A 25,692-nucleotide genomic window follows, 5' to 3' on the forward strand; every position below is an offset into this window, starting at 1 on the left:
TGTTGCTGTGCATATAATAAAAATATTATCCAGTCATAGTAAAACAAAAAAATGTATGTCCAGGAGATGGCTATGGAAAATTTCCATCTGAAAGGGCATGCGATGCTTGTTCAAATTAATTATTGGTTTTGTAACTAAGAAATATTGAGGTTAAATTTTACAAAGATTTTCCACCAGGGAGGATGGTTATCCTTAGCCCAAATTTAAAATTTGACGTCATAACTTTACAACGATTGTGTAACCAATTCTCAATGTTGCCAAAGATCTAACAGAGCTGCATCAAATTCCCAGTTCCTCCAGGGTTTTAGAAAAGAAAACCCACCTAGCAATTTGACAATTTTACAGTACATTCTAGTCAAATCTCTCAAATCCTTTAATCTTCTGAGGAACATGCTCAAATATCAATTATATACAAATATAACACAAACAGGGGTTTTGTAATAAGACATTAAGAATGAGCCAATGTTTCATACTAAGTAGGTTATGTTATTTGTTTCTCTTTTAATTCACTAGAGTTTCAGAAAAAATTAAAATATTGACTGAATGTCGTGTTTTCCTCACTGCCTGCTTGATACTTCTGTTGGAGGAAATCATCAAGGGGAAGTAGATCTAAGTCAACTGGACTGGTCAGATTGTCTACATTCTGAAACAGATGAACACACATTTTACTACAAAAGAATGTTTTTAATTGTTTTTATGTACTATAATCAAAGTACTGTACTTTTAAAGGCAAACCTCTCATTCAGAGCCGTTAATAATCCTTCAAATATTCTCATTGTCTCATTGTGCACCTGATGAGACAATGACACCACCTCTTCACCTAGATTGCACTACTTTTTGTAGTCTGGATGTCTCTGATGTCTAAACGATGTAGCGGGTTCGTTTTCTGCTTCTTCGTCGTCAACTATCTATAGATTTCTTCAGACGAGAACATGACTCCAGATTTCAGGAGTCAAGTCTTCAACAGCATCAGATTTCAGATGTTGGAGGAGGAAGGTGTACTGGAGTTAAACTCAACATTGGCATCGAATCTACCCTTCCCACTATAGCTCCATTCATATGGTTATAGGTTGGTAATGTTTTATATTTTCTGCATGAGTTTAATCAGTTAGTGATATGATTAAAGTTGAGGTTGAGTGCTAGAGAAGGCTAACATCGCCTGCTAACTTTTAATACAACTCCCGTAATTCTGGATTAATCTTAGAACTTAAAATTAAAAATGACAAATTGTGTTTTTTTAATAATCAAAGTTTAGGCTAGAGCCAATTAGAAAACAAGATGGTGACTCACTCTTCCACGAGAACATCCAGGATCATTAAGGTCATTGAGCCGAAGACATTTAATTCGACTCCACATTCATTACCTGAAAGCAATTTTGTCAAACCTTTAAAAACTATGATGGTTTTAACATCATAATACTTTTTAATGCAACAAATAAATTTATTGGTTACATTGTCAACAAAGTGTTTATAAAAAATATACTAAGAATATGAGTAATGATTTTACTGTAGTAAATATTCAATTTTTTATGGGGTCAATACACAAAACAGTTATAAAAAACCAGTTTCTGGTTTAAAGTTATTAATTGAATGAGAGAATACCTGTTCTGAAATATTTGATATTCCATGCACAGATGTCAATATGATTAACATAATAAACAGAAACATAACTAGTAATTAGTGATTATGTAAATGTTTGTAACGGGTGAGTCACACACTATAATACTGTCAGTCTCTAATTACATCAACTGTTATTCAGTGAAAGCTAATTGAGTCAAATCAAAACAATGTTATGATTAGAACTAATAAATAATAAATTTTGAAAAACAGAAATAAATATTAACTAAAATAGGTGAATGTGGTGGTACACTTTGTTCCTTGTAGCCATATTAAAATTTAATCTAAAATTTATAAAATTGTTTTATGTTTAGATTTATTTAATTTCCTTGAAATTCTTTAGTTGAACTTGTACCACATAACCTTTAGTTGTTTGCAGAAAGCTCTTTATAATACCACATATCTCATTCCTAGCACTTAAAAACCATAACCATAATAAAAATTGTCTCCAATAATGAGATAATTTGAGACTACCACTTCATCACCTGTTTATATATCTCTCTGATGTCGAAACGATGTAAATGTTTCGTTTTGAGCTTCTTTGTCATTGACTTTCATTGGATCTGTTCAGACAAACATGACTCTAGATTTCCAGGGGTCAAGTCTGAGTCAGCATCAGATACCAGGTGCTGCAATAAAAGGAAGGTGAACTGGAGTTAAACTCAAAATTCAATTGAATCAACCTTCTTCCTACCTTAACTGCGTTTATGTGTCTTCAATTGTTATTATATCCAGCTGTAAATTGATAGATTAGGATTTGTATTTCAGCAGAGAGAGTAATTTTATTCCATTTTGAAATTCAATTAAATTTACATGTGACTGTCATAACAATACTCAATATGTAACATTCAGTAGAACATAAAAATTATATGAAACAAATATGCAGTAATTAATTACATAAAATCAAGAACGTAGCCAGGAACAATTTTTGGGGGAGGTCCAGACAACTGATATTTTCCTGTAGTGGACAGAGAGTAAAGCCCCATTTTGTTCCTTAAAAGTTCTTGACCTGTTTCTTTGTTGAGAACGATCTTTCAGCAGTACGTCAGTAATACTGTATTATTTAAATAATAATAGTTTACTAAAATTTGGGAGGGGGGGGTCCAAACCCCTTGGATCCCTCGCTGACTAGGTCCCTTGCATAAAATAGAGACAGCACCAGTGGTATGAACATTACAAGCCAGTATAGTAGTTGGAAGAGAGGCAGCTGTAATCTCATCTCACTGATATCAAGATGAGAGGAAGAGATAAGAGATGGGATCAGGTGTAGTGCTGGTGTGTGTGGTTGTGAGTGCGTGTGCCGCTCTGGATTACAGTCTAGGTCCTGTAATCCCTGAATCCCAATATGGGGATGAAGACGCCCTGCAGAAGCAGAGTGATCAGGATACCATGGAGTACATGGACGACTTGAAGGTGATTATTATAAAAAATGTCTGATGTATCATAGTTTTTATAAAGTAATTTTGATGTACAGGGTGTAAATTAAGCCCTGATACGCCTGGATATATTCCAAATGGATTGTGATATTGGTGTAACTATTTATTAAAATACTTTTAGTAAACAAACTAAGCTCTTTTATGCTTTGCAATGAAAATATTTAACAGATTTCAGTATCTATTTCTCCTTGTAAAATTGTATACTATGCCTATGTACAATCGATTCTGAAATACGGTATTGTACTCTGGAGTTCTTCTCCTGATTTTGAAAAAGTATTCATAGCCCAAAAAGCTGTTCTGAAAGCAATGGGCTGGTACACCTTTAGAGAGAGCTGCCGACTGCTATTTAAAAAATCTAAAATACTCACACTACCAGGTTTATATATTATTTGAATTGTTTCAACTTAGACCGTAAAAATCCAAACACATTTGACAATACAAAAATCCAGCATAATTATAATACTAGACACAAAACTCTTCTTCACCTTTCTAATTCATAATACTTCTTTTTTTGAAAAATGTTCCACTATATATGAGAATTCACTTATATAATTGGTTATATTTATCACTAAAATGAGGTTTATAAATAATAATTTTCAAAATAGTATTAAAAACCTCCTCATAGAAAAAGCTTATTACAGTGTCAATTTAAATGCAGAAATATTTTTTCAAATAATATAACTTTTTTGATCCCAAACCCACGTAAGTATTCATTATTACACCATATATCACTTCAGTCTATGTAAAATAATGATGATTTGTTATTCTTCATATACATAATAGACAATACATGTAGTACATATACTGCAACGCTTGTATTTTAGTTGTAGTTAGTTGTACTTTTTAAAAACTCGACCTGTTGGTATAACTTATATAATTATTGGAATGTGTCAATGTGCAATAAAATAATTTGAATTTGAATTTTAACTCGATTTTTATGAACTTTTTGAAGGATACAAATATTTTCCCCCTTTTTCAAAGGCGGGTAGAAGGGGAGAGTGGTCACTTTAAATTTGAAAATTGCACCGCAAACCCTTATCTTGTGAGATATCATTTAAAAGGTAAATTCAAAAGAAACACAATGACATAAACAAAACATCTCTTTGACAATTCTAGCAAAAGTTATGGGCAAACAACCCCTTACATCTCAGGAAGTAAATTAAGCCCTGATACGCCTACGCCTAGATATATTCCAAACGAATTGATATATCAAAATACAACCTTCACCATACTTATTTATTAAATAACTTTTTTGGATTTGTTGAGGGTAACAAAAATGTCACTCCCCCTTTTCAAAGGGAGGTAACTTTAAATTTTAAAATGGCAACCCCTATCTTGTGACATGTGATATTAAAGGTATGGTGAAGATTGTACATCGATATCTCAATCCGTTTGGAATATATCCAGGCGTATCAGGACGTAATTTAAACCCTGTATATACAAAATTGTGTAACACAATATTCTAAGTATCATATATTATTTTTTCAGTAAAGTAAAAGGAACAGTAAAACTTACCAAAATATTGTATAAGTGTCATTTAGTCCTGAAATTTAGGTTTCTACTCTTGAACACAATGTCATTTTTAAAACACTCATAATACTTTTAATGTTATGTTAGTTTAGAATATTCACACATATATTGTAGGAAAAACTAATAATAACCAAATAATAAATTAAAATAAGTCTTGTATTCAAACTAGCAGTTATCTGTAGCTTTGTACTTGATTTTCTATTGAATAATAGGTACCTAGACAAGGGCGTCACCAAAGGAGGGGGGGGCAAGGAGAGGCAGCTGCTCCCCCCCAGAGATTCTAAAAAACTTATCAAATGTAAAGCAAAGTCCTAAATCTTTGACTGACTGGTCTTTGAAGTGGTCTAGAAGTTCTTCATATCAGCTTGCCCCCCCCCCCTCTGAGCTATCAGCTGGTGACGCCCCTGTACCTACGTCATAGGCATATCCTTTTATAAATGGCATAATAAACTCTGCTGAAAATAAGTTATGGCCACTGGAAGATATTCCAACCTCCTGAACCACTTCAGAATAATTGGAGTCAGAGAGTAAAATACGTTTATAAGTATCAATGAAATACACAAATTTCTTTGTAACATTCGAATGAATAGCTTCTGGATAAAACCAATTACATTTTACATTGCATATTAGAGTTTGCCTTGTTGCCATGATCAAGAAATATTGTATAGAAAGTCTGTTTCAATAAAAAAAGTCCACTTTTGGACATTGTAATCTTCTTTAAGTCTAAGTTAATTCTGGTGCCAAAGTAGGGTTTCCCTTGTTGCCATAATCAAAAAATGTATATGTACCTATGCTGGTTGGAAAAATCTTTTTTTGGTCAACAAATGTTTACTTCTGGCCATTGTAATATACTTCCGGTCTGACGCATTTCCAATGTTGGTAGTGTGTTGAAAGCATAATAAGCATATCTGTCAAATTATACTGAAATTTTATCCATCTATGATAGAGAAAGTTTTAAAATAAAAAATATAGTTCTTCTAGAGGTTGCAACCTTATTACATCTCCTATGACTTGTTGATCTGCATGAAAAATCTTTTCTTTCTATTTTGAAAAGCACCAGGCACACGTGTGTCATATTTAATCTTTGCATGACATCGGGTAGTTGAAAAACCAAAAGCTAGTTCTTTTAGGATTGCAACCCTATTTCAACTCCTATAGGTGGTTGATTTTCATGAAATTGATTTTGTTTTCCTATTTAAGCCATGAGGTACGATGTGATAATTTTCATCTTTATAAGTGACTAGCAGTTTCCCGCGGCTTCGCACGCAATTTCCCGTTGAAAACAGTACACTATATTCACTTATTGACAGTCGTTCCTTCGTGAGCCTCTTGGGCACATTATGAAGGTATGTATCATATTCCTGCCTCTATCTTTCGTGGTTTTTGCTAGGTGTTGATAAGTTATTCAGAACAGTTACTGTATACGGATGAATCTCGGTAAACTAATTAGGTTATAAAGAATCACATTCGGTCTGTTAAAATTAATTTTCTGTCTAAGATATTTTCAGTATTATTTTAGGAGTGTGCCTTCAAGAAAATGTATCAAAGAAACCAAGTTTCGATCATAAAGTGTTCTTCTTTCGGCTCTTTTCATTTACCTTCGATGTAACCAAATTCGATTACCTTATGTGCAAACATTCACGGATTTGTATAATGAGGTTATTTTCATAATAGCGTTTAATAGTATTTTCTTTGAATTAAATAGTTTATTGATCATTGATGCAATCTGAATTAAAAACACTACTGATCAAGCACTTTACAATAAAAATGTTTTAATTTTAAATGTAAACAAATGTTTCTGCCTCTTTGATGAACTTCAGCTGAAAGTATTAACAGCTGTTAAGTATCAGTTCGCTTTGTATTACGTGTCGTAGCGCAGTCTGTCGGATCCAATATAAAACACACCAACATCAACAACAATTTATAATTAAAAAATTAATGAAATAAACTATTAAAATCTCTAAAAGTATGCCTGTGTTACTTCCAGGAACGTGTAGAATCACTGTACAAAATTTCACGATGTTTCGTGCATTGGTTCCAGAGTTATAACGGAACATACAAACAAACATTCGCATTTATATATATAGATTGAGCAGTTGAAAAACAAAATAAAGTTCTTCTATAGTCCTATTTCCTACCCCTGGATGTTTGATCTTAACGGAAATTCTTTAGTTTTTTTTACAAGGAATTCAACACCCTTTTCAACTCCTAGGGTAGTTGATCTTCATGAACATGTTTTACTTATCTTTTGAGGGCATAAGAATTATACGCGCCAAATTTAATCTCCCTAGAACATTAAGAATTTAAATACAAAATATACTTTCTTTCTCACCATTTCAATCCTTATAATTGTTAAATCATCATGAAAATGCTATAGTTTTTCTATTAAGTCATGAGGCATATATTTGCAGAACTTTAACCAACTTTCTAGGATATCGGGAAGGTGAGACAATAATTAGTGATGAGTGAGTAAGGGCTTTGCCTTTTATATATAGAAATGAATCTTCTATAATGTTTTGACAGTGTTGCCAACATACATTTTTTGTGGCAATAAAATAGTATATCTATCTACCAACACGTGCAATACTCCAATACTGTCCACGGTTGTTGAATTATTCAACAGAAATAAAATTGAATGATTATTGAGTGTTTGTTTTTAAAGTAAGTTATTTTAAGTATTTAAAACAATTTTATAATGACATAATGCATCATTAACTTATGTTACAGTTGAGTGCTGCATACATAAATTTCAATATGACACTTAGCTCTATTAAAAAACATTTTTTAATAAACATTGCCGTATAAATTTAAATTTTTCTTGTTTTCAGGAAGAGCTAGATACTTCTATAACACCTCTATCAGAGATGAATTCAGATGTATCTGTAGACATTACAAAGGTATGTTAACTCCTTGACTATCCATTTGAAATTCCTTATAATTAAGGGTTAAAAAGATACAAGTCTGAGACACAGTGAACTTTTAACAGTATATAAATAAAGCTATTGCTCACTGGTCATATTGAAAAATCAGTACAGAGATGGCAGTTAAGATTATATTCTGCAGCAGTCGTGTACAATGCTTCGTACAGTCTGGGTCTGGTGCTTGGTTTTCTTACAAATGAGACATGTCATTAATGAGACCATAGAGATGAACTACATTGAGGACAACTACATAGAGGACACTATAGTCACTCCTTGCTACATCGACATGGGATATGTGGACATGAACAAGTATGGGGTGGTAAGGAACTTTAAGCTTTGTAGTTAAGAGGGTCCATTCAGGAAATCTTAAGAAAATCATATAAAAATAAGATTTTACAACATAAATGTTATTGGGTTTAGATCAGTTAAGACTGAAACCAAATTTATCTCAAGGATGTATTTTTAGTATCATGTATATGATAAGTAGAGTTTTAGAAAAACTCAAAATTATTGGAAAAAATAAAATATTTTAACAGGATTTATTACAAAAATGACTATTTAAAAACATTTCTGATTCTGTAATATATAAGGTCTAAGACAATTTATTCTTTACAAGGTGAAATGTTACATAATTTCTATATTATAGTCTAACAATGTCTTAAAGTATGGCAGTTTACTTGAAGAAATGAACAACTCATTTAAAATATGGTAACTGCATAAAAAGTCACAACTTCTTTTATTTTTAGTGGAATTTTAATCAAAAAACACTAAAGTTTTTTGATTAAAAAATAAAAAATACAATTTTTTATTGAAAAATTATACAATTTCAAAAATTTATCTATGTTGTAAAGAATAAAATTTTTGACTTTTTAAATATACCTTTTTTGTTTTTCATACAGGCCTACCAATTTGTTTGATAATAGTTATTCATGACATAAGTATAAAATGTTCAACATTTAAGTTTTGTAACAGTTACTGAGAAAAACGCAACTAGAAAACTAAACAATTTAGAACATTTGTAGGATTCTTTTTTATTTTAAAGAGTTTAACCATTTTTCAGAGTTTTTAGGTGCCCACAATTCGTTGTCCCAAACACAAAGTGGTGTAAGTGCCGAAATGCAATGTTTGATGAGAGTAAAACACAAATTATATCTCGATAACGGTCTTGTATTCTTGGATATTTTTTCATGGACATGCTTCTATTCATAGTCATTACATCATATTTTAACTATATGATATAATGACATATGGTATGATATATGATACAAGCTATGAAAAAATTACTGTTCAAATATTACAGTTGTGTTACTTTGTGTTTAGGGCTATATTAGATAATCAGATAAATAAGCAATTTTTCTGTGTTATAGTCTTTTAAATAGTACCTAAACATTTCAACTGAATGGATAATTTTTGTAAATATTACAAGTGTGTCTTTCGTCATTTAACACAAACATTGTCACTTTGAACTGGATATTCAGGATTAATAGGATTACCTACTTCGACTAGCACTGTTTAATGGCTAGTTCTAGTACCGTGCTGACCTGAGCAGAGCAGTGTTGTAGGAGGACCACACCAGGACAACAGAGATGGATCCTCACGACTACATCAGGATGAGGACATCAGCACAACCATCAGTCTCTAGCACTGGCAGGACACTCACTTCTCAGGTTCAGATCCTTCTTGAGTTGTATTCTCTGATACAGAGTTTACCTGAAGAAGTGTTTTATGTCATTATAATTTTATTTATATCAAGACTAGATTAAGCGTTCATTTAACGAGGGGTCTATTTTAAAATTTAGAATAAAACGTGTCTGGTTAATGCATTGTTGGCTTGCATATGACGTTTTATAACGATAAAGTTCTTGTTCATATCTTATGGAACGAGCGTTATAGAAATATTACTGAAAAATAACATGTAATGTTACATTAATTTAATACTTCAAATGTTGAGTTTAGCTCCAGTTCACCTTCCTCTTACATCTGCATCAAAAATCTGATGCTGTTGCATACTTGACTTCTGGAACCTGGAGTCAAGTTCGTCTGAAGGAGATTTCAGGAGTCAATTTTGCAACAGCATCAGATTTCAGAAGCTGCATGTAAGATGAAGGTGAAGTGGAGTTAAACTCAACATTCCCATTGAATAAAACCCTTTCCACCACAGCTGCGTTATGGGTAATTTAATATTATTGCAGTGTAAAGTCCACTTGTGCCCCAATTGTAACAATGTTCCAGAGCAAAATATCAAGATAACTCTAAAATAATATAAAGTACTAAACCATTTAAAACTAGAAATAATTTTCATTTAATGATAAAATGGAATACTAAAGTAGGCAGCTATTTTTAACTTTTTTGAACATTCTTTAGTTTTCTTAACCATGGTTTGAGACAATGATCTTTACAAAATTAGAACTAACAAAAAAGTATTCCAAAAAGGCCGTGCCGACAGATATTTAAAAAGAGTTTGTTGTTGGTTTTTTGCTTTTATCATAATAGCTTTTCAAATTGTCCACTAAATAAAGGTAAGGAAAACCAAGCACCAAGGCAAATAAATATTGTAAATGTACATTACTATTTTGAGTACGTTTTTGAAGTGTTTGTTCATAAAAACCTATTGTACTTTTATATATTGTAACCTATTGTCATTTTATGACAACACAAAATTATATTTTTCAGAGACCCTCAAAAACCAAGGGCAAGAATTGGAAGACCAAGAAAAACCACTTTATTTCCTGTGGTATGCATGTTTTGATACAATTTTGTAAGGTTTAATTAATAATAATTTTTTAAGGGGAGCTTCTACTTATACTTACACATTGCCCATCTTTCATCTGGTCATTGACAATTGACCAACAGAACTAAAAAACATCACAAACACAAATTTATAAACATCTAAAGCATGCTACATTTAGAAAAAATTGCTCTTCAAGCAAGCTGTTTGTGGGTGAATCATTTACATAGTTATACGTAATACGTTTTAGTTAAGGAAATACTTTAACACTTTTAAAATACCATAATTTTTTAGTAAATTTATTTATTTTTCTTGACTTGACATAAAAAATAACAAAGATTGAATCACTATTACTTTGCCAATACGGTACCATAATAAACAAAATCTACTCAAATGTATAAAACGATTAAAAAAAAATAAAACGTTTACAATTTATTCAAAACCATGCTAGTTGTAAGAGCATTTTGTTATGAATTTTATTTCATAAACATGTTGAATTGAAATTTTGCATGGTACTTCATTTAAACAAGAATGAGTTCTATGATATGTAATTTCATGTCACCTTTTTTATGAGATTGACTTTTTATCTATCTATCTGCAGGACGTCTTGAAAATGAAATGAGCTAGATTTTAAATTTTGCATGAATCAGAATCAGAGTATACTTTATTCAATAGCTTCAAGCTTAGACTAGAGTCACATTACAATGATAAGTTAATATCAGGTAAAAGACGTGGCTCGTACCATGTATACCTCCAGACTATAGTCTGGATCCCTCAGCAAAGCTGGAGGCCCTCTCTTCACTTCTAGTGGGAGAATGTTAAAGAGCTTTGTTCCAGCATAGGTTGGTTTCCTGGAGGAGAATTTGGAGTTGTGGTGGGCTAGGTTCAAGTTGTTCGCACCCCTCATATTGTGAGTATGGAAGTCGCTATGCCTTTCATGCAGCTCTGCATCACGAACTCCCTTTGTATATTGCTTTGAGATGAGTCACCTCAGAATATGATGCCACAACTGACGTGGGACTAAAAGGTGCATGACAGCAAATTCTGGCCTCATTTGTGCTAAAAGATCGGATACGCTTTATTGCAAAGACCGAACTACTACTAAGTTTCAGACAAAGCGAGTCGATATGATTGGTCAGTCCAAGCTAGATTGGTCATTGAATACAATTCCCAAATTCATAATCCAAGACAGTGCTTGTATGTTTGGTGGTCCAGTCACTTTCCCTTTTAGTTTCCCTTTTTATGAGCTGGGTTGTTTTCGCCTGATTAAAGACTAATTTGTTGTTGAAGCAGTACGTCTGGGGTAGGTTGGTTGAGATGTAGTTGGCCAGTTCGAGGTGATCTGCCGAGTTGTTGCTGGCGAAAATAGCAGTGTTGTTCACAAATATGATTGCTCAACTGAAGCTATTGAAGTGATTAGGAAAGTCTGCCATGAACAGTGCGAAGAGAACGGGTCCCAAGACCGAGCCCTGATGTACGCCTATCTTCAGAGATCTGGACATGACTGGCATTGAGAAGTCAGCCACAGTTTCTCTCTGTTCAATCAGCTGCATTCGATCATTTACATAGCTCTAGAACCAAGTGGGTGCTGTTTCTTTTTTAGCAAGGTATCTGAGTTTATTCAATAACATACTGTGGTTGAGGTTGTTCAACGCTTTGCTTAGGTCCAACAACTTGCTAATGATGGTGCAACCAGCGTCTAGACTGTTTGTCAAATGTTCTATCACCTCGTTCAAGGCTGTGATGGTTGATTGACCTGGAATGAATCCTTGTTAACATTTGAGGCTGGCAGTTCAGATGGAGGTGGATTCTCAGCCTGCTAAAGACAATCAATTCATTCAAGGATCTTGGGAAAATAGTGTAACCAAGAAATTGGCCTGTAGTTTTGTATGTCACTTGCTGTGCCCTTTTTGTGAAGTGGAGAAACTTTGAAGGTTTTAATTTTTGCTGGGAACACTCCTTGTGCAAGCAACTTGTTGATTATATCAGTCAAGGGAGGAGAAACCAATTCGTCCACGCAAAATTCCTGCAACCTTAGCGAAACCTGTTACGGCATGGGGTGTGTGGCGTATTTCTTCCTTGTAGTAGTAAAAGTAACTTTATTTTATATTGTACCAGATAAAAAATGTCAAAACGACATAATTGATATTATTCCTCAAAAACTTTGTTTCTGCTGTCTACAATTTATGACCAAGCCAACCCTTATAGGAACAAACCTCTTGATATTACTTAGATGCACTGTTCAATATAGCCTGTCCGGTCACGAATTCAAGTAGTAATGTACTATGAAATATTCAAGTACTGTAGAATAATTAACTTACAAGTATGTCTATCTCTATTGTTCTCAGATCAAAGAGGTCTACAACGGCACAAAAAGACGGATGAGATGGGACAACAATGTGAATAAGTTCATAATGTTCAACTATTACTACGTGACCAGAATGGAAACTGACAAGAACCAGTACAGGAGGAAACTGCGGGAGAAGTTTCTGGAAGCCTACCCGAACTTCCAGGGAGTGACAGATCAGAGGGTTGCTGACCAAAAACGGTCGATAAAGCAGAACCGGTTGCTTGACATTCAAACTCTGAGAGAGATCAAACGGGCGGCTAGGCAGCAGTTGGAGAAGGAGGGGATTGTCGTTGAAAATGAGGAAGACAGCAAGGATAGTAGTTTCTATGATTAATGAAATCCGGTCAGGGTTGAACTTCTACAGAGAGCATTTTACAGATTATCTGAGACAGCTCTTAATGAGCACTGCTCAGATTAAGTGTGAAAGAGGATTTTAACATCCTAATTCCACCTGACTAAGTAAAACCTTATTCATTAATCCAATCTAGTTTTAAAAACAAAAACGAAATCACACACAAAAACATTTTTTTAGAGTTGTTATACATTTATTTTTGTATCAAATTGTGAAATGTCTGAAAAGTGTCAGTTGTTTTACATACTGGTTAAAAAATTCCAAAAGATACCAAATGTTTTGCAATTTTTATAAAAATGCCAACAGTACTTTATTCATCGGAATCCGTCAATGCATAAGCGAGCACGACCACTTTAAAGATACTCTTGTAGAAGCCAAGAGCAACAATCAACTGATAACTCTCAGTAATGACATGTTTGGCTCTCCTGGCTTGTGCAAGCGTATCTTTAAAGTGGTCGTGATCGCTTATGCATTGACGGATTCCGATGAATAAAGTACTGTTGACATTTTTATAAAAATTGCTAAATAGTTGGTATCTTTAAAAATTTTTAAAGCCAATGTAAAACTGCTAATACCTATTAAAAGACCAAATGATTGCTGCTCACAGCTTTTGGGAGCATACCTTTAAAGTGGTTGTGCTTACTTATGCCTTGACGGATTTCGTTGAAACTAATACCGTTGGAATTACAATAAAATTTTACAAATAGTTGGTGTCTGGTTCATTTTTTATAACTATACTGGTTATTTTGTTATTTGATTTAAAAATTTTCAACAGACACCATTTTTGTTCATGTTAAAGAAAATAACTCAATTATTTTTTATTCTTACCTATTCAAACCTATGTGCCAAATTTGGTTTCTTCAGCTTTACTAGTTTTTGAGTTAATAATTTGTTAATAAAATACAAAATGGCGGCTAGCGGCTAAACAAAGTGGAAATTGGAAAAAAAGTTATTCTTCACTTTTAGCTTAGAATCACATATAGAATTTGAAAATACATAGCCAGTCTAACCTTTTTGTTACACCCTGTATATATAATGTAAGTAAATAAAACATATATTACATTAATAAAAATAATAACTGGAGATCAGAAAATTACTGCATGAATACAATATGAATGCTACTAGTGTAGTAATGTAACATTTTATAGTTTGAGTGTGCTGAAAAATCTACATGGTTGCCGCACTAATGTAAAGTGAACCTGAAAGATATAAAAGGCATGATGCATATAGTTTTTATTTCTCTATTGTATCCAATCCTTCCAAATGTGTAAAAAAGGTTTTGTGGGAGTATTACATGTATACAGTTTTCAAGAATAAAAATTGTTACAAATTAAAAAAATGTTTGAAAAGACATCCTAAGTTTTAGTCAATCCTTCTATTTTCAGATTTACTAAATAACTGGGTAAAATTAATAAACTGTGTTGTTAACAAAGATAACTGGTTATTTGTAACAAAGTAAACATATCTTATATACTGTGTGTCAAGAACTGCAATTTGATTTCTTCTTCTGGAGGATTACTAACCATATAACTAAAAAAAAAGAGAAAAAATAATATCAAATGCATTGTAACACACATGAATTTGAAATCACAAGTATTCTGCAATATTTTATCTATTTTCTCTGTCTTTAGATGTTTATTTAAAAGTATTTAACTATGAAATAAAAAGAATAAACTAACAAAAATCGTTTCAAACCATGTTATTAATGGTCTGGGTTCCAAATGTATACATTTTACAACAAACTTACTGTACATGAACATGGATTAAGCAATGAAGGAGGAGGAGCTCTTCTTATTGGAATATCATTTTCTATTATTTTACAAAAGAAAACTCACAATTCTCCAATAATTTGTGGAGAATTGTGAGTTTTCTTTTGTAAAATAATAGAAAAAATGGATTAAGCAGTTTTTGTAAAAAATATAGTTATATCGATGAAATAAATTGACATACCAACATACAGTTAAGTCCTCTTGCAGAAAGCTATTTAATTACTAAATACAGTTATTTTGCTTAAAAGTAGCCTAACATTCAAATTAAGTGTAAATTAAGTCCTGATACGAGGTGTGATCAAAAAGTTCCAGGACTTTTTATATACTATGGGAATGCAATGTCTCACAGCGATGCGGTTGGCAAAATTTTATTTCCTGACTCAACAGTAACACAGCTGTGTTTGCAGATCAATCATAACATCACTGAAAGTATCATTAGCACAGTTTGTTTGAGATTAGTTTTATAGAGTTTGGCTATTTTTTCCTTTAATGAAAAATAAATGTGAAAGAAGAGCAACTTGTTTGTGTGAAGTTTTGTGTGAAACTGAACAAAACGTTTTCTGAAACCTTTTTGATGTTACAAGAGGCTTTTGGTGAAGAATGTCTAAGCCGATCATGCTGCCATCAGTGGTTCAAGAGGTTTAAAGATGGCAGAACATCCACAGACGACGATGCTCGTTCTGGACGCTCTTCAACGTCAATCAATGATGACAATGTTGCTAAAGTGAACACTCTTGTACGATCAGACCGTCGACTAACAATCCGTGAAATGGCAGAAGAGTGTAACATTTCATTTGGGTCATGTCAGGAAATTTTTAACTGAAAAACTTCAAATGCGTCGTGTTGCAGCAAAGATTGTGCCAAAACTGTTTACTGAAGACCAAAAACAACACCGAATTCATGTTTCTGAGGAACTTCTTCAAAAGGCAAATGACGACGAAAGCTTGTTGGATCTTGTCATTACGGGAGACCAGACATGGGGTTTTGGTTACGATGTGGAAACAAAAGCCCAATCATCACAATGAACATCAAAAGGCTCTCCAAGACCCAAGAAAGCACGTCAAGTCGAATCAAATGTGAAGGTCATGCTTACGGTTTTCTTTGACTGTAAAGGTGTCGTCTACTATGAATTCCTTCCACAAGGTCAAACAATTAATCGTTTTATTTATCTTGAAGCCCTCAGAAAATTGTGTAATGTTGTGAGAAAGAAAGAGACCTGAGCTGTGGCAAAGTGGTGATTGGGTCCTTCACGATGACAATGCTCCTGTTCACTCTGCATTAGTTATCCGTGACATTTGTGTAAAAACACGAAATGACTGTCATTCCTCAGCCCCCCTACTCACCTGACCTGGCTCCAGCAGAATTTTTTCTCTTCCCGAAGCTCAAGAGACCCCTGAAAAGACGAAGATTTCAAACAGTTGACGAAATTAAAGAAAAAAACGACGGAGCTGCTAAACACCTTTACAAAAGAAGAGTTTTCTGGGCCTTTTGATCAGTGGAAACATCGGTGGGAAAAGTGTGTAGCTTCCCAAGGGAAGTACTTTGAAGGAGACAAATTCGAATAACCTGTATGTTGTATGAATAAATGTATAAAAATTCAGTCCTGGAACTTTTTGATCACACCTCGTACACCTGGATCTATTCCAAACGAATTGAGATTATTGATGTATAACCTTTACCATACTTATTAAAGTACTTTTTTAAATAATAAAATCATTTTCCTCTTCTTTTCAAAGGAGTTATGGGGGTCAACTTTAAATTTTCAAATTACAACCTCTTTCTTGTGACATGTAATTTTAAAGGTCTATTCAACCGAAACACAATGACATGAGCAAAACATCTCCATGACGATCCTAGCAAAAGTTATGGGCAAAACAACCCCTTACATTACTTTTTTATTTACATTATAATGCCACCTAGAAAAAGACACAAAAACCAAACCATGTAAGAACCAATGAAACCAAAACCATGCACACCAGAAACATTAGTTCTAAGTAAAGGGATAAGCTGGGCACCTCAAAGTCTTACTAAAAGATATTACGCATGAATTGTGTTGAAATGCGCAAGACATTGGCATTATCCCTACAGATTTTAATATTTTTGCGTTTTTGCCCATAACTTTTACTACAAAAGGCATAGAGGTGTTTTCTTAGAGTCATTGTGTTTCTATTAAATAAACCTTTAAAACAACACCATGTCACAAAAAAGGGGTTGCAATTTAAAAATTTTAAAGTTACCCACCCCCTGTACCCCCCTGAGAAATTTTTTTTATTATTCAAAATTAAAAAAAAAGTATTTTAATAAGTATGCTGAAGGCTGTACATCGATAACTCAATCTGTTTCGAATAATATATCCAGACGTATAACTTAATTTACACATTGAGAAGTACTGTATTTAGTGTCAAGTATAGAGCAGTTCAAGCTTTAGCCAACAGGTAGCGTGAGTGCTGTCATTACTCCACCAAGAGGTGGAGCATTGGCTTTGCGCTGGATCACTGTATTTGAACACTCATATTACTAAGTGACTGAAAGTCCACTGTATTTGAACACTCATATTACTAAGTGACTGAAAGTCCACTGTATTTGAACACTCATATTACTAAGTGACTGAAAGTCCACTGTATTTGAACACTCATATTACTAAGTGACTGAAAGTCCACTGTATTTGAACACTCATATTACTAAGTGACTGAAAGTCCACTGTATTTGAACACTCATATTACTAAGTGACTGAAAGTCCACTGTATTTGAACACTCATATTACTAAGTGACTGAAAGTCCACTGTATTTGAACACTCATATTACTAAGTGACTGAAAGTTCACTGTATTTGAACATTCATATTACTAAGTGACTGAAAGTCCACTGTATTTGAACACTCATATTACTAAGTGACTGATAACGTTCTTCTACGATTTCCTGATGTAAGCATGGGGATCCCAGGAACTTAACAAATTCATTACTATCCGTTTTACATTTAGGCCTACGTTGTTTTTTCCTCTACAGGATTTGAAACGATATAATAATGAGTATTAAGTAAATTATTTCGACATTTCTGGTTTGAACTGATAGAACTTATGATAACTAGAAATGAAGTAAATATAATATTAACATTTATCATGTGACAAAAATTGTCACGAACCTGCTACTAACCATTGCTGTAGCCTAAGTATATTTAGGTTACAGGTGCATAAAGTGTGTGTGTGTGTGTGTGTGTGTGTGTAACAGAATACATATCTTTTTGTTGGGTAGAATAAGAAGTTTTATAATTTGCTCATTTGTGATTTCTGGTAATTAGGCTACTGTATTTTAAATTTCTTGTTACGTTTGTAAATATTTTTTTAACTAGCCAAGTAACTTGTTTTTACGTTGAGATCGTGCAGAAAAATATTGAATTCGACCTAGTTTTTTCTGGAGAAAAATGTACTCAAACTAGTAAACAAATATGGAAAAAAAAACAACGTAAAAATCTTGAATCTATTTTGCAGAATACAATCCTGCAAAATATTCAATGATTACAAAAATAATAATAGAAATCGTTTGTATTTGGTATCATTTTATTCAGTTAAAATTAGAAAAAAACGCTAGTAAATAGAAAAAAAATTATATCCCGGTCTTCTTTATGGTAGGTTTGTTTAAACTTCTTGATGCCGACTTCACGAATTCAAATCCATCTGATGCATAAACTGTTTTACCTAGTAACCATCATTGAAGTTGCGGTTTTTGTCCAAATCTGATCGTTTGAAACACTAGGAAAAATAAAGTAAAGATGCATTATTTTACCAGGCAAAATTAGGGCTAACATTCAACTTGGGAACCAACGGCTTCAAGATGACTTACGAACCAGCACCCACGGCCGGGCAGGCGGGCTGCTTGCAAGGACAGGATCGCTCAGCGGTCACCCATCCAAGCAGCAGCCACGCTCGACGTTGCTTGATCTGGTTATCTTGCAATAACCGCCGTATCCACTGCACCATTGGCATTGATAAGGAGAGACATACATGCCATAGACGGTCACAATTGATTGGTGGTTGAGAAAGAAGATTTTATTTCAAAGTTGAGTCAATAAGTTATGTTTAGCCATCTGACTTGTTTATATAAATGAAGTACTTTCGTGCAATTGTTAAATTAAGCATAACTGATAAGTTACCAGCACACACTCTCAAAATACTATTTAATATTAATTCATTAAAGCACTATAATAAATAATCTCAATGTAAAAAAATGAAATGACGTTTGTTAGTCTCACTAAAACTTGAGAGTGGCTGAACCGATATGGCTAAGTTTTGTTTGAAAATATTTGTACAAGTCCTAGGAAGGTTCTGAAAAATAATTATAATATTTACGAAATGTAATCCAAAGTTAACTACCCTAAACAACTGTTAAGTGTCAGAAACATTTGTTTAAATTTAAATTTACGTATTTGTTACAAAACAGTGGTTTTACAAGTAAAAAAAATCACAAATAAACTAATTAAAATGTAAAAAATGTACTTTGTAGTTTTAGTCTGAAATGATTCCTATTTTGGGATTACTTACTCGTTTAGTTAAACGAGAGCGCACGCTTGCACCCCCCCCCCCCCCAGTAAGTGTGTCCTAGACGAGCCCCTTGCCCTTTTCTACTGGAGACGCTACTGATTTGAAAATATTTTTTCTCATTTATGGGTTAAGGATATAGTATATTTTCAAATTAAATAAATTCAAATTTTTAAATTAAATCTGTAATTTCAAGCGGATTGATAAAGAATGTTCCCTCTTTTCTGTAAGATTGTAAAAACTACGAGTCGTAATTCAAATAGATGAGAATGTAGGCCTAACTATAACTAAACGATGTAGTGTGGTAAGCGCTATGTACACATTACCACATATCTGCTTTACCGCACATTTCTACCACACAATACTCAGTAGAACTATTCTCTCAATGAATGCGTCACAGGTTAATGGCACACAAGACAGACATTCTGGCTCAAATGCAGCGGTAGTTCAGTCGGGTATTTTCGAAGGGATAGATTTACAGGAAAACCAGACGAGCTGAAAACTATCGTCATATGCAACAGTTCTTAGATGTAGGAACAAACAAATTTCGCAGAAATTTTAACAATTTTGTTCAAGAATGTAACCAGGAACAAATTTGTGGGGGAGGGGGTCTAGACAACTGATATTTCCCCGTAGTGGACAGAGAGTAAGGCCCCATTTTATTCCTTAAAAAGTTCTTGAACCGTTTCTTTGTTGAGGACAATCTTTCAGCAGTAGGCTACATGTCAGTAATAATCGTTTACTGAAAAAGTAATTGAAAATTGGGGGGGGGGGGGGGTGTCGAGCCTCTTGGGCCCCCTCGCTGGCTACGTCCTTGGTTTTGTTTCATTTTACTCATTTATTGTATGTGAGGCCACCCCATATTATTGCTGACAGCTGGTATAAATATATTGACTTTGCTAGCGGCAATTTTGATTTTAGTCAAGTAAGAATAATTTTAAACTTTTAACACTTATTTTTAGTCGATGAGAGAAATAAAGAGATGCCTCATTTAAAAGGTCTTAAATTATACGCATTTCAAACGGCTTTTGATTCTGTCTACATTTTTATTGGTATTCTGAAATTTATTCAGTATATTACGATTTAAATATTAAAAAAACATGCGCTTTACATAAAAGAATAAAAAGCAATTCTTATTCAACTGTCTCCTATGATTCTAGGACCAAAAATAAGAGGGTAAAAATGTACGATGTTTCACTTTTTCCTTATGGAGGGAAATTCAAGGTCGTTCAATACGGTGGGCTCTTACAAAATCAGCCTGATTCTTAAATGGCATTACATCCTAATCAACGATGGAAGTAAACTCCATTCACCCTAACCTCAAAATCTGAGTCTTGGTTGAGAGGCAAAATTACAAGAGCACTCCATCAGAAGGGTCGCAAATCGATGAGAAACAAAACATTTGTTATATAGAACACTAGATAGTAGGGCCTATGTACTTTTCTCAAATGACATTTACACATAACGCAGCTATGGTGGGAAGGGCTGAATTCAATGCGAATCTCGAGTTTTAGCTCCAGTTCACCTTCCTCTTATTTGCAGCATCTGAAATCTGATGCTGTTGCAGACTTGACTCCTGAAATCTGGAGTCATGTTCGTCTGAAGCGATCCATAAACAATCGACGTCGAAGGAACGAAGAAGCGCAAAATGAACCCTGCCCTTCATCTAACATGACTCCAGATTTCAGGAGTCAAGTCTGCAACAGCATCAGATTTCAGATGCTGCACGTAAGAGGAAGGTGAACTGGAGCTAAACTCAAACATTCGAAATGGTATTTGTTTATTTGATTATTATTTATTAGCTTTAACGGCAATACTTAATTTTACATAAACATTATCTGAAGAAGCCTTCCTGTGCTCTATAGTAATCAAGAAAGTTCTAGCATGACAACAATAGAGTGATAAGCATAACAAAACAGCAACATCAGATAACATATTAAGTTACGACTAATGCGCCAACAAATGTAATAAATAAAAAAAACCAATCATATCGTAACAAATTTACAGAACTAACCAACCACAACTAAACAAAAATCAGCCGGTAATTCTAACACTGATGAAAGGCGTATTAAACATTGTGCAAAAATATATCCAACAGTAAAATAAATAAAAATAAATTAATATTAACAAAACCAACAAATAACTCTATAATAAATGGACTAGACAGTGCCTCAGCAATTATAAAAAGAACAAAAAAAGTAAGAGCCTGCTAACATACGATGCAATTATGAATTCGATTCAGTACAGTGTTTCTACTCTACAGAATATATTCTGCCAAATTTTGTGTTTTATTTTCCGTAAAACTGTAAAATGCCGGAAACCTGAAAAATAATCAACACGTTTCTTAGAAAACTTTTTTTTATTTACTTCATTTACATACGATGCAATTATCAATTAGATTGAGTACAGTGCTTGTACTAATATACAGAATATAGCCTACTATGCTATATCTTGTGTTGTTTTTTTCAGTAAATTGTAAAATGACGAAAACCTGAAAAATAATCTAGACGTTTCTTAGAAAACTTTGTTTATTCAGTAAAGTCTATTACTATCGTCGTAACATTGTAAAGTTTAATTAATCTATAACAAATTTGCAAAACACGTGAAAAACAATTTGCTCTCCAGATTACACCAGAACTGCCCCAGGTATGCCAAAGAGACCTGTAGGCCTACAGATCGGTATTAAAGGAGTCTTCAAAGGCCTAACTTGTCTCCCAATTTGTTGAACAAAGAGGGACAAATTGGGTTTTCGCGCGTGTCCGAACTGAAGGAGGGCGTTGGAATTGAATTAAATGTGGGACCGAGGGGTACAAAACGGCTAATGGCCAGGATAATGTGCAGTTAGGCGGTGTTTGGACGTGTGTATCGAGGCGAGCTGATCTGTCGGCTTTGTCCTGACGGTTCGGCGCTCCAACTTTCCTGTCTTCAGCCTTCAGGGACTCAAGTGCATGGATCGCTTGTTGACATTTTCAAATGGAACAACAGAACTGAAGGAGTGAAGTGTTTTCGTGAATTGCAAATGCGTGAATACTTATGATTCACTTGATCCGTGTCAAATTAAAGGTCCTTAATAGAAAGATTATGTAGATAATGCTCGAAAATCCAGATTTGTAAACGCTGCAATCACTATTTCGAAAAAAATTGTATTAATGTTTTCCCCTAAACATATTATACGGATACGGATACTAGTTGTTATACGCGGCTTCACTAACGTTTACTCTAGAGTGTGTGTGCCAGTGAACTCTAGAGAAATACTTATAAGCTAGGATACATCTTCATAGCCTCCCCGAATCTGCTCTTTGTGTTGTTCTGTGCATTTGTTCGTCAAGTACACGTCTGATGGAGTAAGGAATGTTGCTGATCTGCATAAGCTTGCTTCTTTGCATGCAATATAAAAGGCACTGCACCTGATAACAACCTTTTTCCGGTAATCTTGAAATGCTACATTGCTGATATTATTGTCTCATCAGTTTACAGTTTCTGTAATTATAAGAAAGTTTTCGCTGTAAGATGTTACAATTCTGATGGCTTTACTCACAAATCTTCTGATCCTTCTATCGTTTGCAATTATAGACCAATTAAAGACTGTTTGAAACACTTGCAAACTCAATTAACTCATCCCATTGAAATGATCAGACCTCAACACCACGGATTTTGAGACCCTACTTACTTGATTCTTCATAGTTGTCTTTTGTAATACTCGTAGATACCAAGTGGAAAATGTTTGAATAATCTTAATGTGTGGGCCTACACAAGGTAGTGTCATATTTTCCAAGTTTTTCTGTTCAAACCACGTAAAAAACCATTTTTAATGAACTGACATATTGAGATATTGGGGCATAATTGGAGGAATTCATCTTTAGTCAAGAGATATCAAACTAAAATATCAGTAAACAAATACTATAAAAAATTGCGGTGAGAGCATCAGATTAAAGAAAGGTTGGCAGCCTATGCTAGATAACGTCACATCGGTTAAGCTCTTTCATTGACTATTTTAAGGTGTTTATTGGCGAGGTTTCTTCCTTAATTTGGAAGCATGACTTTAATGAGATAATATTTGATATTATATCAGTTAGTGAGAATATTGGTAGCACATTCACCTCCCCCATATGTATCTTTTATACATCTGGAGTTCCTTAAAATGTTTAGGAACTTTTCTTTCTTCTTCATTGCCATTGACATATTCTTGGTTTTAGTTTAGGTTCAGAAATTTGTTACAGTGAGATAGTAGTCAGAGGAGCAGGGAATAATGATATGGGTGTTATGATGAGCCAAACGTTGCATCTTAGAAAAACTACGAATAATACAATACCAATTACACTTTAGGGGTTGGATATTCCCTCATCTGGTTCCTTATATAGGACTTATACACTACCTCTTGCGAGAGGTGTATGTTATCAGCTCCGTGTTTTAAATCTAATACTATAAAGGTCAAAAGTTAGCTGATAAGGCCGAGCTATCGATATCTGACCTTTGATAAACCGACTCTAGCGACCGTCGAGACGTCTAAAAGCATTGATATTACAGTTATCGAGGGAGTGCGCCCATAAGATGTTGTTATTGAAGGACGATGTGTTCGGTAAACTTATTGATAAGCTGACCGACCACATTAAAATATCGGTTTAGAACGGCGATTGCGGACACTTTGAAGGCGTTACACCGACGAAAACCCGCCTAAAGAACAAGTGGCATTGTTGACCGAGCAGCCTAAATCACAAGAAGATGGACCTTGAACAATACAAGCTTCGGTCCTGCCTTCGGATGTGTTTGGGGTGCCTGAGACGTCCTGGAAGAGGAGACAGATCAGGCAGGTCATCGATATCTGCCAGAAGAAGCTCGGTGGTCACCTGCATGAGGCTGAATATCTGCCGCTCACAGCGGGTTGGCACGAGGACCAAACCGCAACCTATGTATGATACCGTGATAGCACCGACCGATTATATTACGTGTTCATAAGCTATCGGGATCGTCGGAAGGTATTCGGCGAAAAGAAGGATCCCCTTATAGTCCAACAAACAGAATTTCTCCTCCTACTAAAGCAAACGATTTCAGGCCAATCAGCATTCTCCCCGTTCTTTCAAAAAACTTTAAAAGAATAGTGCATTGTCAAAATTCAATATTCATCAAAGAAATTAACATTTTGAATAAGTTTCAGTCTGGATTTTCGACCAAATCATAGCACTGAAATCGGACCTTCTCAGCGTTTACTGATGACATTTCGCCAAGCGATGGATAGAAGAAGTGCAGGTGCACTATTGATGGATTGTTTGTTGATATTCTCCAAGGCATTTGACTGTGTTATATCTTGCGTTTTGTTATTAAGGAAAGCTGGATCGTGCTTTAGGATTTTTCCGAGGTTATAATACTACCTGGATTAAATCTTTATCTCTTCGAATCGGCGGCAGTGCTGTGTGTAAGTGTGAGCTGACAAAGTATACTGACTACCAGAATGCTTACTTGTGGGTCTTTCGTTGGCCGGCAAGGTTCACATACTGGGTTACCTCTTTTTATTTTTACTTAACGTAGTTGACATTTCGTACAGTACCTTGCATTCATCCATAGAATATCACATTGTACACTGACGGACTCTACAGATTTACGCTCACTGTTGGGTTCCGTGATCATTACACACGACAATACGCAAATACGTAAAATTTGACATTAAAAAACTTGTGGGAATTGGACAACCGAAAATCGGACTGAAGTTTAACAAAAAATAAAACGCAAACAGAGTATCAAACTTTTCACTCCCCAACTTCAGTATAACTCATACTAGGCACAGATAACGTGGGCCAAAATGAATGTGTGTAATTTAAATTTATTTATTTCATATTATAATTATTAGATACGTTTATTTACAATAATCTTTACATAATAAGAAGTTTTATTGCCCTAAGGTTAGTTTTAAAAACAGAGGCTTATGGCCACTAAGTTGAGCCCTTTTGTACAGCATAGTACAAATAAAGTCATTTGTTTCCTTGTCTTGATGTTCTTGCCTAAAAGTCAGTGCTAAAACGGACGGCAAATATTTGGGACTCTAAATAACGTAAGATAGGGTTTTCAAAAAACCTTTATGGGTTTTTGTGTACTTTTAATTTAGATTATATAGATTTAATGCTGTGAAACATTTATTTTTTTTCAGTTTACATCTCAACTTGGTCTTGATAGTTGGCTATAACACGAGTTCGTGGACTAATAATTGATAACCCAAGGAATACATTGCAAAACAAAAATCTCATGGTGGGAAAACAGCACCCCCCCCCACCCCCCCCCCCCCCCACCCCCCCCCCCCCCCACCCCCCCCCCCCCCCACCCCCCCCCCCCCCCACCCCCCCCCCCCCCCACCCCCCCCCCAAAGCTTCATCAACACTCAACTGTAACCTTTGGCTAAAAAAACAATGTAATACAATAAACGTAAAAAATTAACACCACTCGCTATCAGAAAACTAAATATAA

The 25,692-nt window shown here is 34.3% G+C and overlaps 1 protein-coding gene and 1 long non-coding RNA gene across 4 annotated transcripts; one reads left to right on the forward strand and one right to left on the reverse strand.

Moving 5' to 3' along the window:
• Positions 1-486: 486 nt before the first annotated feature.
• On the reverse strand, positions 487-1,737 carry LOC124356323. Its single transcript, XR_006921850.1, has 3 exons — positions 1,602-1,737; positions 1,291-1,363; positions 487-643 (listed from the first exon to the last, which is right to left on the reverse strand). It is a non-coding gene; the product is annotated as an uncharacterized LOC124356323 (long non-coding RNA).
• A 1,066-nt stretch (positions 1,738-2,803) lies between these two features.
• LOC124353204 lies at positions 2,804-13,674 on the forward strand. Of its 3 annotated transcripts, none has more exons than XM_046803098.1 (4): positions 2,804-3,029; positions 7,411-7,479; positions 10,177-10,237; positions 12,580-13,674. In XM_046803098.1, exons 1-4 carry the CDS (start codon positions 2,871-2,873, stop codon positions 12,636-12,638), a joined length of 348 nt encoding a protein of 115 aa, XP_046659054.1. In that variant the 5' UTR covers positions 2,804-2,870; the 3' UTR covers positions 12,639-13,674. The 3 variants fall into 3 exon arrangements, with proteins under 3 accessions (XP_046659054.1, XP_046659053.1, XP_046659055.1); XM_046803097.1 differs by lacking the exons at positions 2,804-3,029; positions 7,411-7,479 and adding exons at positions 7,622-7,822; positions 9,066-9,170; XM_046803099.1 differs by lacking the exons at positions 2,804-3,029; positions 7,411-7,479 and adding an exon at positions 7,622-7,822.
• Positions 13,675-25,692: the final 12,018 nt, after the last annotated feature.

Source organism: Homalodisca vitripennis, chromosome 1 (assembly GCF_021130785.1).
Source record: "Homalodisca vitripennis isolate AUS2020 chromosome 1, UT_GWSS_2.1, whole genome shotgun sequence".
NCBI lineage: Eukaryota > Metazoa > Arthropoda > Insecta > Hemiptera > Cicadellidae > Homalodisca > Homalodisca vitripennis.

Bases quoted from the DNA above. Each gene is read 5' to 3' on its own strand.
- LOC124353204 (XM_046803097.1), top strand. From the start codon at position 7,658: ATGCTTCGTACAGTCTGGGTCTGGTGCTTGGTTTTCTTACAAATGAGA. The intron at 7,823-9,065 runs GTAAGGAACTTT...GCAGTGTTGTAG, and splicing joins ACATGAACAAGTATGGGGTG to GAGGACCACACCAGGACAAC. The intron at 9,171-10,176 runs GTTCAGATCCTT...TATATTTTTCAG, and splicing joins GCAGGACACTCACTTCTCAG to AGACCCTCAAAAACCAAGGG.